Here is a 24,719-nt window from a genome sequence, read left to right on the forward strand (position 1 = left end):
ATCTTTTCAATTGTCAGAGCATTTTATATAAGATTAGTATACATTTAGCTTATTTTAAAAAATTTAACAATCAAACTAGGAACCACAGAGGTTATTAGGAGAAAGAAAAAAATCTCTTTTTATAGCTGATTTTAAATGACCAGAGGTGAGACCTACTCTTTTGGTGAATTTGCTAAAGTTTGATAGTCTCCATATTATATATTTAAATGCCCAATTTCTTAATAGATTTAATTTGCACATTTTTTTCAGTGAAAAATAATCCATAATTAGAATGCATTAAGGGCTAAATAAATTTTGAACCAAAATCTCCATCATTTAAGATTATTTTAGATCAATAAAAGAATAGAATTTTAATTATTTTTAAAAATTAAATATTTTCATAAAATAATACCTTTGAATAACACATCTGTTAAAAAAAGAAAAAGAAGAAGAAAATTTCCCCAATGGTCCAATGAAAAAAACATTTATTTACATGGTAAGGCTGTAATAGTTACATAATTATTTTTGTTGGCACTGGAAGGCAATTCCTATGCCCACAGTGTGGAAAGTATTACACTTGTGGGCAAAATGGTAAAAACATAAGGTTAAAAAGGTAAAATAGAAACATATGGGGAAAATGTGTCACTAATGACACTATTTTGGGTATGGAGAAATGCACAAAATAGTTTGGTCATTTCTAGTCAGAAACCTAATAACTTGCCAAAGTTTTCTTTCATCAGAGATTAGATTCATTTTTCTCAAATCATTCTTTTTGTTGGCTAAGGCAATAATCCTCTAATACTCCTATGTGAAAATAGACTATATGTGTGCAGATTATATTTTATGGCAGATTAGTGGGAATGAAAACCTGTTACTGAGTGCCTCCACTGGTGACCGCTGGAGAGAATATCCTGCTGTCGGTCCTAGGGGAAACTCCATATGCAGTGCTCTTGGCCTTGGCTTGGCCCCTGCCTCAGGTTTCCTGCGCTCCTCACTTTAATTCTGATGCAGCCCAAGCCTTGGCATCTAAGTTCTCTGCCTTAATTGATAAAAATTCTTACCCTAATTCCTAATTGTTAATTTTGTTTGATGACTGAAATTTAGCATTCTATTTCTTAAACTGAACTTTGATGTCTATTAATTCTGCATAATGATTGAAAATTATGTAATACTGACACTGATCTACATAGCTTATATCTGTAGCATCAAAGACACTCTATCATTACACATATATGTTGTATCTTTAAGTTAGGATTATCACACATTAAAATTAGACAGATTATATTTCCTTTCCGAATTCCTCCAAGTATTCACTTCTCATGAATAAATACTCAAAAAGAACTTGAATACAAAAAAGAAGAAATTAAAGTTGAAAGCATGTAGGATCTCTGTCAGAAAAATGTCATTAATGTAACAGTGCAATTAACATCACAAAGGACTTGGGGAAAAGAAATATTTGACCAATTACTTCAGTGTGCTTCAAAGGGCGTATAAAAAGGTATAAAAAGCCTTGTTGTTTTTATTGATTGGTTGGTTGATTGATTAATTTTTATCCTCACTGGAAGACATTTTCCCATCACTCTTTTTTTTTTTTTAGAAATGGGGAAGAGAGATAAAGAGAAAAAGGAACATAGATGTGAGAAACATCAATTGGTAGCCTTCTAATATGTGCCCCAACTGGGATAGAACCCACAAATTGGGTCGGAGCCCTGACGGGAAATGGAACTTGTGACCTTTCAGTCTACAGGACGATGCTCCAATCAACTGAGCCACATCGGCCAGGGTGAGACTCATTGTTTTTAAACATATTTGCATAACTATGTCATACTAAAGAATTTTAGCATAGTAGATTTTAAATATTTTTAAAGTTTACACTCGATCATTTTTTACTACAGTTTCACTCAAATTATATTTATAAAGTACAGTTTAGTTGATAGGGTATTTTCAGAAATAATTATTTTGTCCTCAATCTGAACTCTGTAAGAGAAACATTATCATCCCCATTTTACATTTACCCTTTTCTTTGACTACTTCATTTCCAATGGCCTTCATCTTATTCTACTTTGGTTACCTTCCTGCTAAGTTTCATCTTGATGCTTACCATCACTCAGAACTAATCCTTCTTGGAAGTACTACATTAGAACACCTCACTAATGGACTATAATCTCCTACCTTTTCAGTTCTTTATTCAGCTAATCCCCATTATAACTATTATTCAACCTCATGGGACAATCAAGGCCCTTTTGCCCTATCTTTCTGTCCTTGTACCTCCAATTCCTTCCCTGTCCAGTTTAGTGCTATGGCAATCATTTTAACCTTAGCTCTTTTCCCATTGTCCTTTCTTTGCATAAATACAGTAAAATATCCAGCCTAGATATATCCAACTGACCATCTCAGCCCTGCCTATTCCTAAACTCTTGAGCTCAAGCTGCTCAGCCTGGTGTCATGATATATTTGAGATATTCAGATTGAACTGGATCCTCAACACCCAGGATTACTGAATCCTTCTGTGTTTCATAGTAGTGGCTCTCTAGTTATCTAGAGGAATTCTTCCAGACATCCTTTATTCTCATCAAACTTCTGATCCTATCTCATTGCAGAGAAAAACTAGAAGCTATTATGTAACTTTCTGCCATAGATAAGAAAACTAAAAGTCAGAGAGCTTAAGTATATTTATCAAACTGCACAGCTAGTAAGAGGCAAAGCAAATCAGTCTGAATCCAGAGTCCAAGATCTTACCATCTACATGTTATAATGCTTCTCATTTTTCTCTTTCTCAGTGACTGATCTGCCATTCTACCAGTTCTTCAAGACAGAAACCTAGGCTACATCCTTGACTCTTTCCTCAACTTCATTATCAACAGCCAATTGTCTGTCTATTTCTGTCTTCACTGGCATTTTCCAAGAACAAGGCACCATCATCATGCATTTGCATTACAGCAACATCCTTTAAATTTGCTCCCACTTAATCTCTTCTCTACACTGAAAACAGTGTGAGCTTTCTCTCCAACTCTCATCAACTCTTTGAAACTCAATCCATTAGACTTGAGATAGGCAAAATCTTTCTGTAAATGGTGAGATAATAAATATTTTAGGGTTTGTGGTCATATGGTATCTGTCCCAGACCTAATTCTGCTGTTGCAGCACAAAAGCAGTCATAAACAATGCATAAACAAATGGGCATAACTATGTTGCAATAAAAATTTACAAAAACAGTGGGCTAAATTTGACCCATAGGCTGTAGTTTGCCAACCCCTACTTTCACCATATTGCATTCATCCATTCCATTAGCATGAAGTACCTTCTATGGACTAGGCATTGTATTATTGGCAAGAGATAATGTGATGAGAAAAACAGGCATGTTCCTTGTCCTTCATGGAACTTAAAATTTAGTAAAGAGGGAGGTATTAATTTTTTAAATTCCATAAATATATAAAACTGCTACTGCCACAAGGGAAAAATAAACAGTGTTATGAGATCCCATAATAGAAGGATTCGACCTAGACACAGTGATCAGAAGATTTTTCTGAGGAATGCTATGTTTTAGATGAGCTTTCAAGAGGGGTGGGAAGAATATTCTGGGAAGAGAGATCAGCATTTGTATAGATACTGCAATAGGAAGAAGCCTGACTCATTTCTGGATCTGAAAAAGGTGAAGAAGAGAGAGACAACAGGAATTCATTGAGAAGGAGAACACTGGAAGAAGACTGGATTTGGTGGGAAAATAAGAGTTTGATTGTGGGAAGGTTGAGTATGAGATAACTTTGAGATATCCCAGAGAAGATTTTCAATAACCAAATGGGTATATGGACCTAGAATTCAAATATATCAGGGCTAGAAATATGGATCTGCTGATGGAATATATACCTAAGAAGATACAATATATAATAGAACAAAGAGAAAAGAGCCTGGGACTCAATATTGAAGTATTCTGTCATTTAATAGTTAGTCAGAAAAGGATGAACCTGAAAAAAAAAAAGTGAAAATTCAGAGAGATTGAAAGAATGTCAGCAGAGTGTTGTGACACGGGAGTCAATAGAAAATAGTATTCTAGGGAAGGAAGTGAGTTTAACAACGTTAATGCGACTGAGAATTCCAGTAGGAAAGACACTGAAACATGTCCATTGCAGTGAGTGAAATGGAAGCCACTTGTGATCTTCCAAGTCGCTGACACTCAGTATGGTCTTCCTCCTTAGGCCCCCCGCCTGTGCTTCTCCTTCCACCTGCCCTCAATGGAACAGAATCAGTAAGATTCTCCTTGCAAGGTTTTGGATTTGGGGGCAGGTGGCTGGCTAGGTGTGGATATAGAGTGTTGGAAAAGAAGGGCTTAAAGAGAAAAAACATCAGGTAACATAGACAAAATGAGGTAGCTGAGAATTTATAGTCTATCAAAGGCAAGTAGTAAAAAGCAGTACACTGTGTATAAAGGCAGCTTTCATTGGAGTGAGGCTCAGAAATTGTGGCTGATTGAGATAAGGGCTAAAGAGAAAAGTGTATACACTCTTATTTTTAAACAATGAACAATACATTTTCATACATTTCATTTTCTGGTTAGCTATAATCACTGGGGATTTTATCAGGCATCAGGGAGCTCATTCTCTAGCTCATGAATTACATGGTACATTCTAGAGTCACAGAGTATTTTTCTCAAATATATGATGGTAAACAAGAAATAATGTATAAAATCATCAAGCATAACTTTTGGCATTTAACTAATATCTAGTACATATTTATTGAATTTGAATCATTGTAAAATTATGAACTAATTTTACTAGACATGTTAACTCTTTAAAATTTTTTATTAAAGTATAATTGGCAAACAATATTATATTAGTTTCAGGTGTACAACACAATGGCTCCACATTATATACCTTACAATGTGATCACCATAACAAGTCTAGTAACCATCTGTCACCATAGAAGGCTATTATGATATTACTGACTAGATTCCCTGTGCTGTGCATTACACCCTTGTACCTTATTTATTTTAGACCTAGGAATTTGTACCTCTTATTTGCTTCCATCTTTTCCACTCATCCAGCCCCTCCCCTCTGGCAACCATCAGGACATACCGTTCTTGATTCATATGCAGTGAAAGTGTATTACCTTGAATATCATCATTGAATGTGCAATACTGATTTTGATACTTGTTCAGGAGACGAAATGCATTTCTATTGGCAAAATCTTCAAATTGAATAAGGCAATTCATGCCATACCTATGGGACAAAACATTTACATTAGAAGAGGTTAATGAAGTAACATTTAAAAATAAACATTTAAAAGTAGCCTACAGAAAAGGCAAAACATTACATTTTAAAGATGATATCTTGTTACATGGTATAAATATGTAATACAGTGCCTGTTCAGCAAACATTTAGTGCATGCTTACTACAGAAAAAGCATTTAGTTGGTATTGTGAAATAATACAAAGGCAATAATACAAATGTGGTTCATATCATCAGGGAACTTAATATTTAATGGAAACTAAAATATTTTGAAATACATGAAAAGTAATATAACAGTGTTATACACAGGAATTATAGATGATAAGAGAACAGATATTACTTCCGGCTGGGGTCACAGAGCAGGTAACAGAAGAATCGAGTTTTAATGTATAGTTACGACTTTTAAAGTTGAGATGTAGGGTTTTACATGCTGAGTAAATAGAAGAAGCAAAACTATTGAAGTGAAAGTTGGGGAAGAAAAATATTGTTCAAAAAATGTCAAGATTGGCTATAATGTGGTGATGCATAGTCTAGTCTTGTAAAATCTAGACTTATCTATCCCATGGCCAGCTGGGTTATTTTATTTGAATGTACCTCAAACTGAAAAGTCCAAAATTGAACTCATTATATTCCCATAATACCTATAAGTACTCAACAAATACTTGTTGAATTAATGTGGTTTATAAATATTTTCTCATTTAATCTCAAGGTACAATTTTATACACAAAGAAAGTCTTGGGTAACTGGTAAACTGGGGAGGCGAGATTTGCATAATTTCTCTACTATGTAGCAAGAAACAAAAACAAGTTCACTTCATATTAATTTTTAAAGCATAACACTAAGTAGGTTACAGACATTTTCTATATCAATTGTTTTTATTAATGAAAATAAAAATGTTAGCCTAGTCAAAACAAGATTTAAAAAAAACTCAGTTAATACTTTAAGATTCCACTACATTTTTCTCTTTTGCTTGAATTCTCAAATAAAAACAGAAATTTCCAAATGTAAATCAGTTATTCTTATAATGTTTCTTCATATTTAACTTCCCCTTCTTTAAAAATATTAATTTTCTACAGTTATCTAAGAAAAAAATTCCTATGAAACTGCTATGTTTTTCCATGAGCCTCAATTCTTTTCCTTATACATTCCTCTTTCATTTCCTTTTCCTTCTATCAGTCTTTTTGGTAATGTTGATTATTTGCTCAGAAGATTTTCTACAATAGTCCATTAGGAATTCAAAAGAAATAATATTTTACAGGTGGCCAATAGGCACATGAAAAGATTTTCAACATCACTAATTATCAGGGGAATCCATATCAAAAGCACAGTGAGATATCCCCTCACACCTGCTAGAATGGTTATTATCAAAAAGACAATATATAACAAGCTGTGGAGGAAAAGGAAGACTTGTACACTGTTGGTGGCATTGTAAATTGGTGTAGCCACTAAATAAAATGGTATGATGATTCCTCAAAAAATTAAGACGAGAACAACCATATTCAGTTATCCACTTCTAGGTATGTATCCGAAGAATATAAAAACACTAATTCAAAAAATATATACACCTCCATATTCATTGCAGCATTATTTACAATAGCCAAGATATGAAAACGAAACTAAGTGTCCATCAATGGATGAATGGATAAAGAAGACGTGAGATATACACAGATGATATTGTGTGCTGGAGAAAGAGTCATTGGGAGACATGGAAGATGGGGCTAGGGACAGAGAGAAGAGTATTTTAGAATTTAAGATCTTGGCAATAGAACTTTTAGACCCAATAGCTTCTTCCTGTGAATTCATATTTTATTAGCTATTCTCTGCTCATATATACATAGTGGGACAGTATGCATCCATAAAATAAAGGATAAAATCTTGCAATTTGTGACAACATGTATGCACCTTGAAGATATAATGCTAAGTGAAATAATAAGGAGAAAGACAAATATCACATGATTTCACTCATATGTATAATCTTAAAAAATAAAGCAAAAACAAACTCAGATAGAACAGAGAGGTGGTTACCAGAGGTAAAGGGGTTTAGGATGTAGGTAAAAGGGGTAAAGGGTGTCAGGTGCACAATAATGGATGGTCACCAGACTTCTGAAGGTGATCACTTTGTAATGCATACAGATGTCAAATTATAAGGTACACCTGAAATTTATATAATTTAAAAAATAATACTACTCTCATGGTAAAAAAATATTTTGGTCCAAATAAAATAATAAGAAAATTTCTATATGAGCAAAGAATAGCTAATAACATATGAATTAAGGGGGAAAGGTTAATGATCTAAAGGTTCAATTGTCAAGATTTTAAATTCTAAAATACTCTTCTTTCGTCCTACCCATGTCTTCCATCACCTCTGCTGACTATAGCATATAGTGTCTTCATTCTTGTCCTTCCTTTCCTCCTAATTCATTCAGCCTTGCTTCCCCTCTGTATGCAAAGACATTATTTCAGCAGTGCACTGGCCATCCCTAGACTCCCTGTCCCTTAGCTTTCCCTCACTCTGAATAACTCCCTCACTCCACTTAAATGGCATGTAAGTCCATGCTATTGAGTCCCAGCCAGGACCTTAATCAAGTCCTGCAATATTTGTTTTCATTGCTTATTGGTCCACAGCATGATCTCAAAAAAGCTTTTACAAATGTTTTATTATTTTTTTAATTCTCCCTGTCCCATGAGTGTTCAATCTCTTACCAGTCACTACCTGACTAAAATTAATGCTATCCAGAGAGAACAATGTTAGCTTCCCTGTCTCTCCTCCATATTTAAAAATCTTTGTACTTTTACTCTTATTTTCCCTCCTCTACTTCTGAGAAGTATTCTTATTTCCTTGCTTCTAATCTTTCTAAGGACCTATTGCTTCAACTTTATTTCTCTGTATTAACAGCTTCAATTTCTCCTTCTCCACTGGTCCCTTCTTATCTCCAAGGATTCTCAGGACTCCCTGATTTTAAAACCACATTCCTTAATCATGGCAAAACCAAAACCATGGTTATTCATCTTTCTCCCACTACCCTATTGTCAAACCTCTTAGAAGAGAGAGCAATAAACTTTCCTTCATTTCTCACCTCTTGTCAATATTATGCCTATAATTGAAAGATCATCTCAAAACATCACATCTTGTTATCATGATGAAGATGATGTCTCTTTCTTCAGATCCAAAAAAATTTTTGGAATTAAGTTATTTTTCTTTCATTGTGGTTATTAATGTGTGTTATTATATTTGTCCTTGATGAACTATTTTTTTAATAACATAAACTTCATAGTGAAAACTGGTACCTGAATTTTTGTTTGTATTTTATTGATTTAGGGAAGCTTAGTATATTTTTCCATGTCTACTGGTCATCTGTAATTCTTTCTGGAAGATTACATGTTATTTGGTTCATTTTTCTACTCTTATGGTCCTTTTTATTATTTCACAAGAGCTCTTTACAAATTAAGAATATTAACTTTATTTTATATATGATACAGAAGGTTTCCTTTTTATAAAAGAAATTTTAAATTTCTAGGTAGTCAGATATTTCCATCTTTTTTATTTATAATTTCCACCCTTGATGGTATGCTTATTATAGTCTTCTCTAAATAGAGTTTAACTGTTAATCATATTTTTATTCTAATGATACCATGGATTTACGCAATAATTATGCTCTGTGGTATTATTTTTTATTATTTAGATGTAGATTTTTTTTCAAAAAGAAAGACCAAAATTTCTGTTTTTGATATAATTCAGCCAACTATGCCAGCACCGTTTATTTAATAGTCCACCATTTCTCTCATTGCCTGTAGTCAGATACTATATTCTGATGTACAGTCAGGTTAGTTTCTGTGCTTTTCTCTTTTATTCTACTATTGCTAAAGACAAGTATTTTTTCACTGTGTGTGTGTGTGTGTGTGTGTGTGTACACACACTTATTCTTCACAACCACACTATGAAGCAGGTAGTACTATTATTTTCATCATATAGTTGATAAGACAGGCACACCATATTGATACTGCTAGTTAATGATAATCTAATAGTAATAATTAGTCTACTAATCTCTATCCAGAAAAAAATATGCCTCTCTTGTAATTACTATAGTTTTTAAATAACTTTAAAATTTAGTAATTTTTTTATCTCTCATTCTATTTTTTAATATTATCTTGCATTAGTTACAGGTGTACAGCATAATGGTTAATCATATACTTTACAAAGTGGTCCCCCAATATTTCAAGTGCCCACCTGGAACCATACACAGTTATTACAATATTATCATCTCTCATTCTCTTTAAGTATCTGCTTGGCAATGGCAGTTGTTTAAAAACAGGTTCTAGAGTCAGAGCTCCTGGGTGAAATCCTATCCTCTTTACTTATTCTGTATCTTTAACTGTTCTGTGTATCTGTTTACCCATTAGGAGAAATAAAAATAATGGCATATTACAATAAAGTTATCAGGATTAAAGGAAGTGATACATGTAAGTGCTCAGTGTGCAAAGACTGGCACATGGGTACTCTATCATCTTGAGATTTTTTTTTTATTATTTAATAGCAACAGTAGAAGCTAGAGACAGTGAAATATTTTGAAAGGCCTAAGAGAAAATAACTGTCATCCTAGAAAAGTATATGTAGCAAAGCTATTCTTCAAGAGTAAGGATATTTTTAAGATTAATTTTATTTTATGTATATATGTATGTATGTATATATGTATGTATGTACATATTAAAGAAAGGGGAAAGGAGAGAGAAAGAGAGGGAGAGAAACATTGATGTGTGAGACAAACATCAATCGAGACAAACATCAACTGGTTGGCTCTCACACACCTCCAACCAGAGACCTGGACTGCAACCCAGGTAACTACCCTGACTGGGACTTGAACCTGTTGCCTTTCAGTCTGCAGGACAATGCCCAACCCACTAAGCCACACCAGCCAGGGCTGAAGTGACAACATATTTAGACAAATAGCTATCAAAGAACTTTTACTAAAGGAACTTCTAAACGGTATATTTCATGAAGAAATAAAATAAACTTAGAAAGGTTTGTGATATAATAAAAAGTAAAATATAAGTAAAAATAAGTAATTTTTATCCATACAAAATAGCAAAAAGGATAAGCTTATTTCTGGCATGATTGAGTGAGGAGGTTAGCAAATTTGTTCCCCAAAGAGCAAAAAAATAGCAGAACAAATCCTTCAAACCAACCATTTCAGTAATCTGGAAATCAACTACAGGCAAAAGAAACAAAAATTTTAAAGTACAATGGGAGAGTGAGGTCAATTTTGAACGGGACAGACAAATGTTTTGCTCCTTATATATGTGATTTCATTCGAGGTAACTCTTTAACTATTTTTATTAAAAATTACAAAAGTGTTATTAAGAATGGGTAATAGCATTTCTATAGTTATAAAGTATTACTTTTTTTTTTTTTTTTTTTACAATCTAAGCAGAGAAACAAACTTTGTGGTAGCAACTGATTACCCCAAACACAAATATCAGTCAATAATCATCTGGTGCTTATAAAGGTTCCTTCTGAACACCTCTGGTTTCCATGCTGGCCTTTAGAAAGTAAAGGGTGCATGCTTTTCGACAGTGCCCCCATATGGTTTGCTCCCAATGTGTCATGTACTAGCGGTCTAGCAGCATTAGATGATCTGTCATTATGTTCCAAAGCAGCAGAACCCTGTGGTTTCAGCATGTGAGGAGGAATCAGAGCCTTCTCAGTTCTATTCCTGGATCTACCACTTACTTGATTCTGTGGTTTTGGGCTTGTTACAGTTTCTCTGTAGTTAAGACAAAATCCCCTCACTATGGTTTGCCTTTGGTGTTTAGGACACAATGTGGTCAGGCTATAAATTTATACTGTTTTCTAAGTGAAATCAAGGCATAGGACTAGGTAGTAAAGTGATGCACAAGATACCTTATCATTTACAAAATTTATTTTAAAAATTTCCTTGGAGAATACCGCCTATCACTTTTAAATTCATGATTTTTCTCTTACCTGGTAATTAACTCTGATTAGACTCCTAGAGCTTTAGAGAGGCATTCTGAATTTATTCTGTGATACAAGCATCTTGCATCATATAATAAAAGAAAGCCATGGAAGGCATATTTTGTTCCAGATTGAAGCAGCCTGGTCACTATGAAATTATAAACAGTGGAACACAAGGAAGTGAGCCAATTCAATTCTACACAACTATGAAAAGAACCTACTATTTTATGATCAAAATATCTTGTAAAATAGTGGGTGTAAATGGTTTTAAAGTTAACAGAAATACCACTCATAAAATTAACATGTAAGAATTGTAGAGAATTTCCTCTTGTGGCAGTGTTAAATCAGACAAAAACCTTATTACAGAGAAGAATGACTACATCTAACACTAAGTGCTGGAAACTGTGCTCCACACTTTATAGGGATTATCTCATTTATCTCTCTCAGTAAGACAATTAGGCATGTTATTATCCATTTTACAGACAAAGAAAGTAGAGCTCAGAGAGATGAAGGGCCCTGGTTGAATTTATACTGCTAATAAGTGGTAGAGTCTAACGTGACCTACAGGGCCATGTGTTTAAACTACTATATAGGCCCCTATCTGGCTTCCATGGAACACTAACTTCATGGTCAAGTCAATAAAGTGAACAGTATATTTAAAAATAAAGGGAGTGCACTGATAAAATAAAGGAGTTATAATTTTATCATAAAACTAGCATTTGTGTGCATTCAATGTACTAGATATTTTTACTATACAAAGTATATAGACAGGTATTGGTGAAAACATTAGTCTTTCTTTGGTTATAAACTATCAAAAATTCACTCTAAACAGGTCAACCAAGAACATTTTGATTTTTTTCCCAAGAGATATAGTTTGTTTTAGGATTTGTTACATACCTGACATTGTGCAGCACTGACAATACAGAGCATGTTAGCTCTCATGGGTAAGGTAATTGATTCCAATTTACTCATTTTTAATAATGTAACTAAAGTCTGAGGGAGCTCAAATAATTGAGCAGTAAATAGAAAATATGGGTCTTTTCCTTAAAATGCTTATAGTCTCATTGGAAAGGCAAAAGATATAAGCAAAAAGAAAAAAAAAGTCAAAGGTCCAAATTAAAGGCAAAATCAGAGGTACACACAGATAACTATAGAGGTTCAGGAAGACCACATAAATTAAGTGAGACTTAAGTTGAGCCCTTGGATAAGACTCAAATGAGGAAAAGAATAAGACAGGCAATAAAACCACAGAGGTCTCAGTTTGTGCCAGAGGACATTAAGGACATTAGTTTGAGGATCTTGAGAAGATCCATACTGGTCACTGAGTTTCAGATTATGAATAGTCTTGAATGCTAGGACAAGAAATTTAAAGTTAACTGATGTTCTCTTTAGCCGTTCCAATTTAATTCTTTTTTGTAGTTTACGCTTAATTCCCTATAACATGGCTCCAATTCCTACTACTTAACTTCTGTATTATTTTGTAACATTTAGTCTTTTGATTTCTCTTATCATTCCTTCTATTATATTTTGATGGCACTTCTTAAATATTTCTGTGACAGTGGAGTTTACAAAGATTTAGCAGTAATCATCCTTCTTTCCCCCTGTAATCTTTCCTTTAACAAGTCCATCTATTCTTAGGGATTCAGCAATCATCTTTAGACAAATTACTTCTAAGTCTCTTATCTCTGTTGCTGATCTTTGAAAGAAACTCCAACTCTATGTTGTCAAAATGATAATAAGAAAGACGTGGAGACGCTATATTATGAATCTTTTTTTCTTTAATGATGAATAAGTATTTAAGATAATACTTTATATATTGTCAATCATTCTTTCTCAGTAATGAATTCCTATGAAAGTATCTATAGTATAAAAAAAATTACAACTCTTTTATATCAAGGACAAGCAATGAATCAGAAAAAAAATGGAATCATTTCATTTGAGCATTATCTGCTTCTCAAAAAAAAGCAGAGTTTGTGAAATTATGAGTTATAATTCAAAAAATTTTGAAGTTGCACTTATAAATAAAATTGTTTTAGTATCTTTTACTAAAGATCATTTAAAATTACTCCATGATTCCATAATCAGTGAAATCTTTTCCCTTATGATTTTAATTTAGTATATAAATTTAAAACCGCTAGAAATTCTGAAATTTTTTCCTTATAAAACTTATTATGCAAATTTTCCCATTTCCATCACTGGCACAAAAATGTCAAAACACGGTAATCACTTTCTACTTAACCTCCCACCTTACATTCTACTGGTCAAATTTCTGTTATGCCTTCTGATACGCCTTTCATATTAGTAATTATGATTTATAGTATAGGTGCTCAACTCAGGTTCAGGATCTTTGGACCACATGATTGCAAAAGTAGTACAATCTCCTGATTAGCTTCCTTGCTTTTTTTCTTCCCCACTGAAATCAGTTTTCACTAAAAAAAAAATTGTCATGCTATTTTAAAGCAGGTCCTATGTAAAGTAAGAGCTCATCTAACCGTATATCCCACTACTCCCCAAAATAAACTATCCTTTTTTTCTTCCCTTATTTATTCATTTATCAAATGATACACTGAGCACCTACTAGGTGCTAGAACAAGAATTGTGCTAGGTGCTACTGACACATTTCTGCCCTCACAAAACTTAGAGTCTTATGGGGAACATAGTAAATAAGGATTATAACACAGTTTGATAAGTACTATAACAGAGAATATTCAGGATGCCAAAACACAGAGGAGCACCTATCCAGAATAAGGAGATTAGGATAAACTTTCTAGAGGAAGCTAACGCCTGAAGGAGGAGCAGGAGTTTGCCACACTAAGAGGAAAGGGAAGAATTGTGAGGCAGAGGGAACATCCTCAAAGACCCAGAGTTAAATAAACCAATGGCATATTCCAGGAACTGAAGTAAGTTAAACATGACTAAACCACAGGGCTTGAAGGGAAGGAGACAAGAATTAGGCTAAAGAGGTAACCAGAGCCAGATGGGCCTGTGTTCAGGGATTTGTAGCTAATACTAACAGTACAACATTAATCAGGAGTGTGACACGATCAATTTGCATTTTAGACTAACTGTGTGGTCAGGGTGAAGAATGGATAAGAGAGGGGTGGGACCAGACAGATGCAGGAAGTTTTCTTAGGAGGCTGCTGTAAAACTCCAGATCTGCTTCTGGAAAGAGAATGGTGATGGGGAGAAGTAGATGGATTCAAGAAATATTTAGGAGACAGAATTGACAATATAAGGTGAAAAGAAGTAGATGATGAGGAAGAGAAATCAAGGATGTATTCCAAGTTTCTAGCTTGGCAACTTGGTAGGGGATGGAATATATCACAAATGTGAAACCTCAGAAGAATCAGGATTAGTAGGAAGATCACAAGTTCAGCTTTACACATGCTGCTTTGTAGCAACCTTAGAGATCTGTAAGCAAAGGAAGTTGTGAGAAACTGAGAGACATGACTTTAGTATTTCAGAGTTTGAGTGGCTGTAGGTGAAGAAAGGCCCATGATACAGCCATGAGTGAGTATCTCAATGGTGGGGTACTAAAGGCCATCAGAAATGAAGGTCTTACGAACAAGGAAGATCAACACACACAAAAAAGTCATTGATGTAGAAATTATAAAGTGGGTTAAGAGCAAGACTTCGAAAATGGACAAGGATGGTTCTAAGAGAGGAGAGTAGTTAAGAAATTGGGAGAAGATAAAGATATGATAAACCTAATGGACATAAACATGAAAGAAATGTATGGGGGGTGGGAAGACTGACATAAGGAAGGAGTACTAATAGTCCCAAAGGAACTAAGGGGAGAAAAAGAAAAACACTGATCTCATCTCCCAATCCGAAAACATTGTGTGAGCCAATGAGATGTATTATTTGAAAGCACTGTAGAAAAAGTGAAGGTCTTAAGTGTGAGCCATGTTTCAGCAAAGCAAGGAGTTAAAGCAAATATCTAGTGAGAAAGCGAGGATGTAATTCCTTTTATTAAGAAATAGGTTTCCAAAGGCATAATGGAAAGGTTTGAGAGAAACGGGAGTGGAGTGTTGGGAGTTTGGTTTAGGGGAGATGAAACATAAAACATGAAGTATGAAAAAGCATGAAGTATGTGAAAGAGTACATGGAAATGGACAAATGACATGCTATTTTTACATTTGAACAGGAGACTAAGCATAACAATACAGTGAAGCAAGATTTCCTAAGAATTAGGCAAAGGTGGAGCGAGGACGTGGGCATATGGGAGGGGAAGGGTGCATCCTGGCCTCTGTAGTTGAGAGCACCACAGGTGCAGGCTAAAATCCTCAGGGCTCTCAGGACTGATCTGGGCTTCAGCATGCCATTGTATTTTGATCTGCACCATTTCTCATGCCCAGAATGCCTTCATATAAAGGATGCAGAAATTTAGGAAATGCTTTTATGAACCTCATCTGCAAACTTACCATAGAGAATTAAAAGTCTCCTCAAATGCATGTTCCCATAAATACCTTATCCCCAACCTCAATCGTGTCATTTACTTAAACAGATTGAATCACTGAATCAGTCTGTCTCCTTCACAGTTTAGTCTAGATCGAACTGTTTATTTCTAAAAGCCAACAACTTCCACAAAAAACAAAGGATAAAGTTTAGAGTAGCAAAGATAATTGTATGTTATTTTGTTACATATTATCAGATCCATGAAGCTTGAAAGTTCCTTGGTGACCATTTAGCAACAAGTAATGCCAAGGAAGGTTAAATGACACCCAAGACGCAGGAACAGACACACAGGTGAGTATTGTCACCTAAGAGAAAAGCCAGAAAGGCCCAGTACAATGGCCGCTTGAGCCAGTAGACCATTTTTTTTATGTAGGAAAGTAAGTTCTATCTTATTTCAGACTATAAAAATAAAGAATATTTTCAGAGAAAGTTGTCAGAATTTATATATTCAACTGAGTATGAATGTTTCCCTTCAGAGTATCTACTTTAAGGCTACAGATTTATTCAATGATGCCGTACTGCTCAACTCCTTTCAAAGTGAGTTTTAAATTATTTATGCTGAGCAAAGTAAGTCAGTCACAAGAACCATGTGATTTCACTCATATGTGGAGTGTAAAGCTGAAACCCATAGACACAGACAACAGTACTGTGGTTACCAGAGGGAAGGGGGTAAAGAGGTATTAAAGGGTAAAGGGAGCAAATACATGGTGACTAAACATGATCTGACTGTGGATGGTGGGCACACAGTGCAACATACAGAACATGTATCACAGAAATGTACACGTGAAACCTATATAAGCTCATTAACCAATGTCACCCCAATAAATTTAAATATAAAAATACATAAAATTTATTTTTGTATTAAAAAATCATTTCATTACTTCATAGTTCTATCTTATAGGTGATTCTCTTCCCTCTTTCTTGACTAGTAATACTGGATTTGAACAAATACTTTGTGAACAAGATCCAAATACTAACTTGGATCAATGTTCTTATTCTATTTTCAAGAATCAATATCAGCCTCAAAGGATTTGCCTTGAAGTACCATCATTGTAAGGTTTCAAAGAATTGTTATAGGTTGTAAAGATAGTCTTCAAAGAGGAATTCCAAAAGTACTGTGAACATTAGCACTGATCATTGTAGAGTTCCAGCATATTCTTGGAAAGAGGTAACACTCATTTGGATTCTAACTTTGTTTAAAAACAAAATCACACTTTGTGTGTGTGTGTGTGTGTGTGCGAAACCTCAAAATCAAAGTAAAAATGAAAAAGGACTTTGAATGTATAACTATTTAAAAACTTTGAAAGATAATACACATTCTTATGCCACTCAATAACAGAAACCTACGCATAGTATTGGAGAAAAATCTGAGAATTAAATGTTTAGAAATAGCTGAAGGCACAAATCCACTGTAAATTACAAATCTGGTCTCTCTGGCTCAATCGCGTGGCCCAATGTCAAAATCTGAACACTAACCATCTTCTATAACAAGAATCCACCTACTAATCATGTGTCTTAAAGATCTGTCTATTTATAATTCCATAATAATAATATTTCTTAAGAGAGTATTTTTGCCTAATACTAATACAAATGCCAAAGTATCATTTTTCACTACTTTATTAACAAGCTTTTCCTTCCCACATACTGAGGGCCTCATGAACTAAGGCCATCGCCTTTTCCAGTGGGATGGAAGGTGTTTTAAGCCCAAACTGTTTCTATTGGTACCTGTACATACATTAACTTGCTTGTCAATGCTTCCCCCTCTTAAAGTAGCTCAATAATTAGTTGAAGTGGTTTAATCCAACATACTAAAATTAGAATTCTACTGCAGAGTTCCTACTAAATTATGAACAATTCTTAGGAACAAAACATAATGTAGTTCTAAGAATGGTTTTAAGCCATTTTTGAATGACTAACATTTTTAAAAATTAACGAGTACACTCAAATTTCAGTCTAAATTTTCAAGAATGCAACTCTTTCTCTGCCAAACTGACAATTTCAAAATCTGATTAACAAAGCATGTTTGTGGCAGAAGGATGAGTTTATTGAGTTTACTACAGCAAGGATGTGTGGAAGTATGATAACTTATCATTTGTAAAATATAACTTTATTCTTGTATCACCGAGAAATATAAACCAAGACAAGTACTTTCTGTGCCCATAACAATTGTTACTGAAAAGAAGACTTAAAATGAAGTTAATATTCCAATTTCCTTAAGAGCTAAGTACTTGGATTTGAGTTCTGCCTCTTTACTTACAAATTGAATCTTTTGGGTCAAATTCCCAGTCTTTCTACTATCCTTCTGAGAACTCCTTTTGTAATTCTAAATCAATTTTAAAAAATTAGGAAAATATACTCAACAGAGGTCAGATGAACAATGCAGGCCATCTACTACTATGCAAAATATTTAAGTGTTGAAAAAGTGATCCTGTCACAAATCCAATTAATGAAAGTGTGGAAATAAAGATTTGATAAGTTTGCTCTCAATGTAATCCGTATGGAGAACAGCTGTAGCCTCTCTAATAAGAGATCTCTGAATAAAAACTATGACTATCAATGAGCCAAGAATACATGGCAAGATGTATAAATGTTGTGTTGTCCCAATAGGAATATTTTGGTCCACCTGTTTTTTATAGACGTGCAAGAACATAAATAACCTCTAAAAAATGGATAACTACAGTTCATGTTTTTTAAGGGTATTAGAATCCCATGCTTGCTTCTGAACAACAGGAGACTGATTTTTAAAAAGGTCAAGAGCAATACTGAATCAATATCTCATATATTTTTCTTTTTATATATACACATAGCTATTGTGTATATGTGATACACTTCACCACTGATAATCCATTGGGGAATATTTGGGGAACAGGAACACACATACATCACACTTGATAACCTTTTACAATAAGGGAATAGTATCAACATTCTCACTCAAACAGCCTAACTAACCAATGCAAATGTTGCATTCTTATTTTGTTTTTCCCACTCCATTATGTTTTATACTGACTAATGAAAGTGCCAAAGGTGGACATTCTTTAGAAAAGAGAAAATAAAGAAAATGACTGGAAAATCTAAATATTGAATAATAAATGACAAAATCTATAAAGTTACCTAGAAAAACAAGTTACTACAGAGTTTCACATCAGGCTAAGATTTTTTCTGTGCCTTGCTTTCTTTAAAATCAACTTTAATGACACATGATTTACATACAATAAAAAGCATCCACTTTAGTTGTACAATTTACTTAGTTTCGGTAAATGCATACTTGTGCAACCACCTCTATAAGCAAAATACATAATATTGTCAATATTCAAAAAAACTCTTCTGTAGCTCAATCCCCAGCGTAACACTGGCCCACAGACAACCACTAATCTACTTTCTATCACTATAGGTTACATTTATATTTTCTGGATTTTCTTATAAGTGGAATAATATAAGCTAAATGTTTTGTATTTGGCTTCTATTGTCTGGCATGAGTTTTTGGGATTCATACATGTTGTATAAATCATTAGTTCCTTTTTTTTTTTCTTTCCGCTGAATAGAAGTCCTTTATATGGCTACACCAGAATTTGGGTATATTATGACAAATGAACATTTGGGTTGATTCCAGTTTGAGGATATTACAGTAGTCCCTCTCTATATCGTGGTTTGCTTATCGCGGGATTTTAAAAAATATTATATTTAATTATTTATCGTGGATTTTTTGCTATATCGTGGGATTCTGTGGTACTGTATACATATGTTGTTAAAGTTACATAGGTTTAAGAGTGTAGAATATGTTTAAGAACATAAGTAGCATTTATAAAAGTGTGGAAAAGGTTAATAAGGGAGTGAGAAATGTTAATAAGGGACTGGGAACGGTTTATAAGTGTGTGGGAAGGGCTTATAAAGCCTTAAAATATATATAAATACTAAAATAAATGTAGGGTTCCCATTTCGCGGATTTTCACCTATCACGGGAGGATCTAGGACATAATACCTGTGATAAGTGAGGGAATACTATACAAATAAAGCTGCTATGAACATTTTAAGTTTGCATTTCTTGGCTTCTGGTCAAGATCATGGGATAAGTTGTGGGGAACTAAAAAGTTCCTCAGCTGAAGTCTTACTAACCGACATCCTAAAGTTCTGCTTGACATGGCCTCACCATCCCATAATAGTTGTTTACTCCTTACTAGGGCAACGTCCCTCTTTCTATTCCTGGGATTGCTGTCCTGCAGTTTAACTCATATCTGCCAGATAATGCCCAAGCTGCAGCTGCGTTCCCCCCGAATGAAAAATTCCTCTTCTCCTGAGCTATAAGAATGCTGTTTTGACTAAGAATAAATGAGACTTGATCAGAGCACTGTCTTGTCTCCTCTCTTGGTGTCTCTTGCCCCTTCTTCATCCTCACTCCCCCTCTAGGGTCCTCGTTGCTCGACATGCGGGACGGGTCAATAAGTAAATGCGGTGCTCACATTTTCCCACAACCACATCAAAAGCACAACTAAACTACAGAACAATCACCTGAAATCTAGCTGAATGGAAGTCCTACAACTAATGATATAAAGAAGAAGCAACATTGAGATTGGCAGGAGGAATGGAGACAAGGAACAGGCTGGTCCCATGTGGCAGATAAAAACTGAGAGAGATATCTCAGCTGCAGAGGTCCCCCTGAGGAGTTAGGAGTCCTAGCTCCACACCAAATGCCCCTACCCCAGGGTTTTAGTGCTCAGAAGAGAAGTCCCCGTAGCTTCCGGCTGTAAAAACTAGCGGGGGTTATGGCTCAGTGAGACAGAGGGCTTCCAGAGTCCCAGGAACTTATTCAGACTCATTGCATCTGAGCTTCAGCACTGGGGCAGCAGCTCAAAAGACACCAGGCACATACAGGGAGGTACTGAAGTGTCTGGCATCAGATCGAGAGCTGGAGGGGCAGCTTTCTCCCAGAATGAAGGGTTATTAAAGGCTACAGATCATTTTCTGAGCCCTTCCCCCATGGAGCTGGCTGGTGGGCACCATACCTGTCTCCATCAACCTGGTTAACACTTTTTTTATACTGACCGCATGGTGAAATGGTAATATTTTCAGTATACAGGGTTATTAAAATGAATTTTACATGTCTATCTCTTTTTTAACTTTTAGAAATGTGGCTATTAGATCAACACAGATATGCTGAATTGATTTGGCAAAGATACAAAAGCACTTCCCTGAGACCCTGCGCCACCTACTTGTGGGCCCACCCAAGCTATTTCCAGTGGCTTTTCAATACAAATGGCCTTTCTTGCCTCATGATTCAGACTTTCCTAAAATCTCTCAAAAAGCAGCATCTGGCCTTGACATGCCCCATACCTCTTGCTAAGTGGCTACAGGACTGGCACTAGCAGCAGCCAGTCTGCTTGGCCTCTTCTGGGCACCTCCAAGCCCAGCACAAGTAGCAATTATTTTCAGATCACTTTGTAGCTCATGCAGAAAACAGGTAGTGGCTGACCTTAGCCTGCACCTCTTGGGATGCCCCAGAGCCAACACATCCAGTGAACAGCTTAAAAAAAAAAGGACTCCTAACCACCTCCACAAGTGATGCACTCAAAGATAGACTCAGCAGCATCAGAGCCCCACTGAAGTAAGTTCTGCTCTGTGAGGTGGGCTCCTGCACAGCTGATCCTCCAAGGTGGTCATAGCCAGTCCTTGCAGCCAATCGGTCTGGGGGTAAATCCCTACCACTGAGGTGCCAACAGCAATCAAGGCTCAACTACAACAGGAAGATGTGCAGAGCCCATATGGGAAAGGGGCACACCTGGAGTCCCCAGCTCAGGTGAATGAGGAGGGTATGTCACAGAACCCTACAGGCAGCCGTCCGTCTCAAGAGACGATGGTGTAGCTTCTTAAGAGTCTATCTGCACCGCCGAGAATGGCTGTGCAGTCCGACTCGGGAGTGACACGGTATCTGTCTCCTCCCGTGTTGAATCGACATCTTGCGATGACGCTGGAGTGTCCTCTCCAGTGAAGCTGAAGCTACAGAGCCTGGGCAGGGTGATATGGAGGGTCTGCTGTTGCCCATGCAGCAGACCCCCCCTCTCTTCGCAGCTGAAGTGTCCAAGGGAAAGATGGAGTCAATACAGCTTGGCTTCAGGTGCGCCGCAGGAGTTGCCGGTGTTGACCACGACGTCAAACCGCCTTAGGGACTCCGGCTCCGGATTTTCTGTCGGGGTTTACTCCCTTAGCCTTTCCCCTGAAGAGGTATGCCGCAAGGCAGCGGAGGTTTTTTGGAGTCAGAGTTTTCCTTCTCTGAACCCTACAGGACACCTACTATATTAGGCCACTCTCCCAAGACCAAGAGATGTAGCAGCTCTACTTAGTACATAGAAGCAAACACAGAGACGCTGCCAAAATGATGAGACAAAGAAACATGTCCCAAATGAAAAAAAAAAAAAAAAAAGACTAAAACTCCAGAAAAAGAACAAAACAAAATGGACACAAGCATGCTACTAGATGCGGAGTTTAAAACACTGGTATTCAGGATGCTCAATAAACTTAGGGGAAGAGCAGATGAACTTAGAACTTCAACAGCATAAAAAAAAGGACATGGAAACCACAAAAAATAACCAGTCAGAAATGAAGGATAAACTAACTGAAGGATACACTAACAGAAACTTTGCAAGCCAGAAGGGATTGGTAAAAATATTCAGTGATAAGAAGCAAGAACCTATACCCAAGATTACTCTACCCAGCAAAGTTATCACTTAGAATCAAAAGACATATAAAGAGCTTCCCAGACAAGAAAAAGTTAAAGGAGTTCATCATCACCAAACCAGAATTACATGAAATGGCAATAAATACGTATCTATTAACATTTGAATCTAAAAGGCAAAATAAATAAGCAGAACAGAAACAGACTCATAGATACAGAGAAGGTTTTGACGGCTGCCAGAGGGGAGAGGGTTTGGGGAGTTGGGTGAAAAAGGTGAAGGGATTAAGAAGTACCAGTTGGTAGTAACAGATGTAAAGTACAACATAAGAAATATAGTCAATAATATTCTAATAATTATGTATGGTGTCAGATGGGTTCAGGATTTATCAGGATATCACTTAGTAAGTTATGAAATATCTAATCAATGGGGTGTACAACTGAAACTAATATAATATTGAATGTCAACTGTAATTAAAAATTTTTTAAATTTTTTTAAAGTTTGCATTTCTCTTTTGAAAATACCAAGGAATGAAATTGCTTGGTAGTATGGTAGATATATAAAGAATACAACTGCCAGTTTCCAATGTGGTTCTGCCATTTTACATGCCCACCAACAATGTATGAGTTCTAGTTGCTCCAAAAATTTAGCAACAGTTGCTATCATCAATCTTTTAAATTTAAGCCATTAAATGGCACCTCATTGTGATTTTAATTTGCATTTTTCCAATGACGAGCTTACACGTGCTTAATGATCTTTGTGTTGTTTCAAATATTTGTTTTAAAAACTGGGTTATTTGTCTTATTATTGAGTTACAAAGGTTTTTATTAAATATATTCTGGATAGGAGTAATTCATGAGATATATGTATTATGACTATTTTCCTCAATCTATTGCTTGCCTTGTCATTTTCTTAACAGTAACTTAAAAAAAATTTTTTTTTAACAATTGTATTTATTTATTTATTTTTATTTTTAGAGAGAGGTGAAAGGAGAAAGAGAGGGAGAGAAACATCCCTGTGTGGTTGCCTCTCACGCACCCCCAACTGGGGACCTGATGTGCAACCTAGTGATGTGCCCTGACTGGGAATCGAACCAGCGACACTTGGTTCACAGGCCAACGCTCAATCAACTGAGCCGCAGTAGACAGGTTAACAGTAACTTTTGAAGATCATTATTTTTAATTTTATCAAAGTCCAATTTAACATTTTTTTTCTTTTATGACTTGTGCTTTCTGTAAGAAATGTTTGCCAAACCCAAAGGCACAAAGATTTTTCTCCTATATTTTCTTTTAAAAGTGATATAATTTTAGCTTTATGATCCATTTTGAGTTATTTTTGTGGAGTGTTAGATATGGGTTGAGGTTCTTGTTTTCCTTATGGATATCTAATTTTTCAAAGACTATTTCTTAAAAGAATTATCCAATCCCTATTGAATTACTCTAATATTTTAAGCACATTGGTCTACTTCAGGACTTTCTATTCTTTCCTATTGATCTATTGTGCTTTATTGTTCTATTGCTTTATGCCATTATCACACTATCTTAATTTTCTGTAACCTCTTATAATTTGAGATTTAAGGAGTGTAAATCCTCCAACTTTATTCTTCTTTTTCAAAATTGTTGTAGCTATTCTATTTTCTAAGTCCTTTGCATTTCCTTATACATTTTGAGCATCTTGTTAATTTCTATAAAAAGACTGCCAGGTTAAAGTTTTAAAACTTGTTTATATTTTTGTTATAAAAAAATTTAATAAAGAATTTCAATGTAATGGTACTGCATTTCCTTGAATATATTGTATTACTTGGAACTGTATATAGATAGGATGTCTGCATGTAAAAGTAAGTTTTAGACATGTACTTATAATCTCACTAATAAATACCTATATATTTTTTTGACAAAATATTTTAACCATAGAGAAAAGCTTCAGAAATATTAACAAACATCCATGTGGTCCCTACACAATTTTATAAATGTTAACATTATAACATTATAATAACCATATTTATTTCAGACAACAAAAAACATCACACATGAATTGAAACTCCCACTGTTCCTCCTGAATCCCACTTCCTTCATATAACCATCCTCCTAAATTTGCTATGTATCATTCCCACACATGTTATACTTTTACTACAAATGTCTAACTTCCAAAAGCAAATATAACATTGTTTTTAAACTTTACATACATGGATAACTGTATCTGAATCTGATGAGTGTTGAATGTTATCAGATTCTTCTGACTTGATAGTATAGTGCCATTATTACAAGCTCAGCCTAAATGTCTCCTTGCACCATTTTTTCCTCAATTCAATGATTATTAGATATATTCCTGTGGACACATGAAGCATCACTTCCTTCCATTTTTATGTACTATACAGTATTCATGGTATATCTAGGCCACAATTTATCACTTCTTCTCTTG

At 35.1% G+C, this 24,719-nt stretch overlaps 1 protein-coding gene across 1 annotated transcript in view; it reads right to left on the reverse strand.

Moving 5' to 3' along the window:
* Window positions 1-24,719, reverse strand: part of ME1 (malic enzyme 1) — a 170,758-nt gene that overhangs the window by 44,493 nt on the left and 101,546 nt on the right. Inside the window, exon 7 of the mRNA XM_090279624.1 lies at window positions 5,086-5,195. Coding sequence (XP_090135750.1) covers window positions 5,086-5,195 — 110 coding nt within the window. The remainder of the gene's footprint in view (window positions 1-5,085; window positions 5,196-24,719) is intronic.

The sequence above is a fragment of the Furipterus horrens genome, unplaced genomic scaffold, assembly GCF_987537825.1.
Source record: "Furipterus horrens unplaced genomic scaffold, mFurHor1.1.pri manual_scaffold_6, whole genome shotgun sequence".
Classification (NCBI taxonomy): Eukaryota; Metazoa; Chordata; class Mammalia; order Chiroptera; family Furipteridae; genus Furipterus; species Furipterus horrens.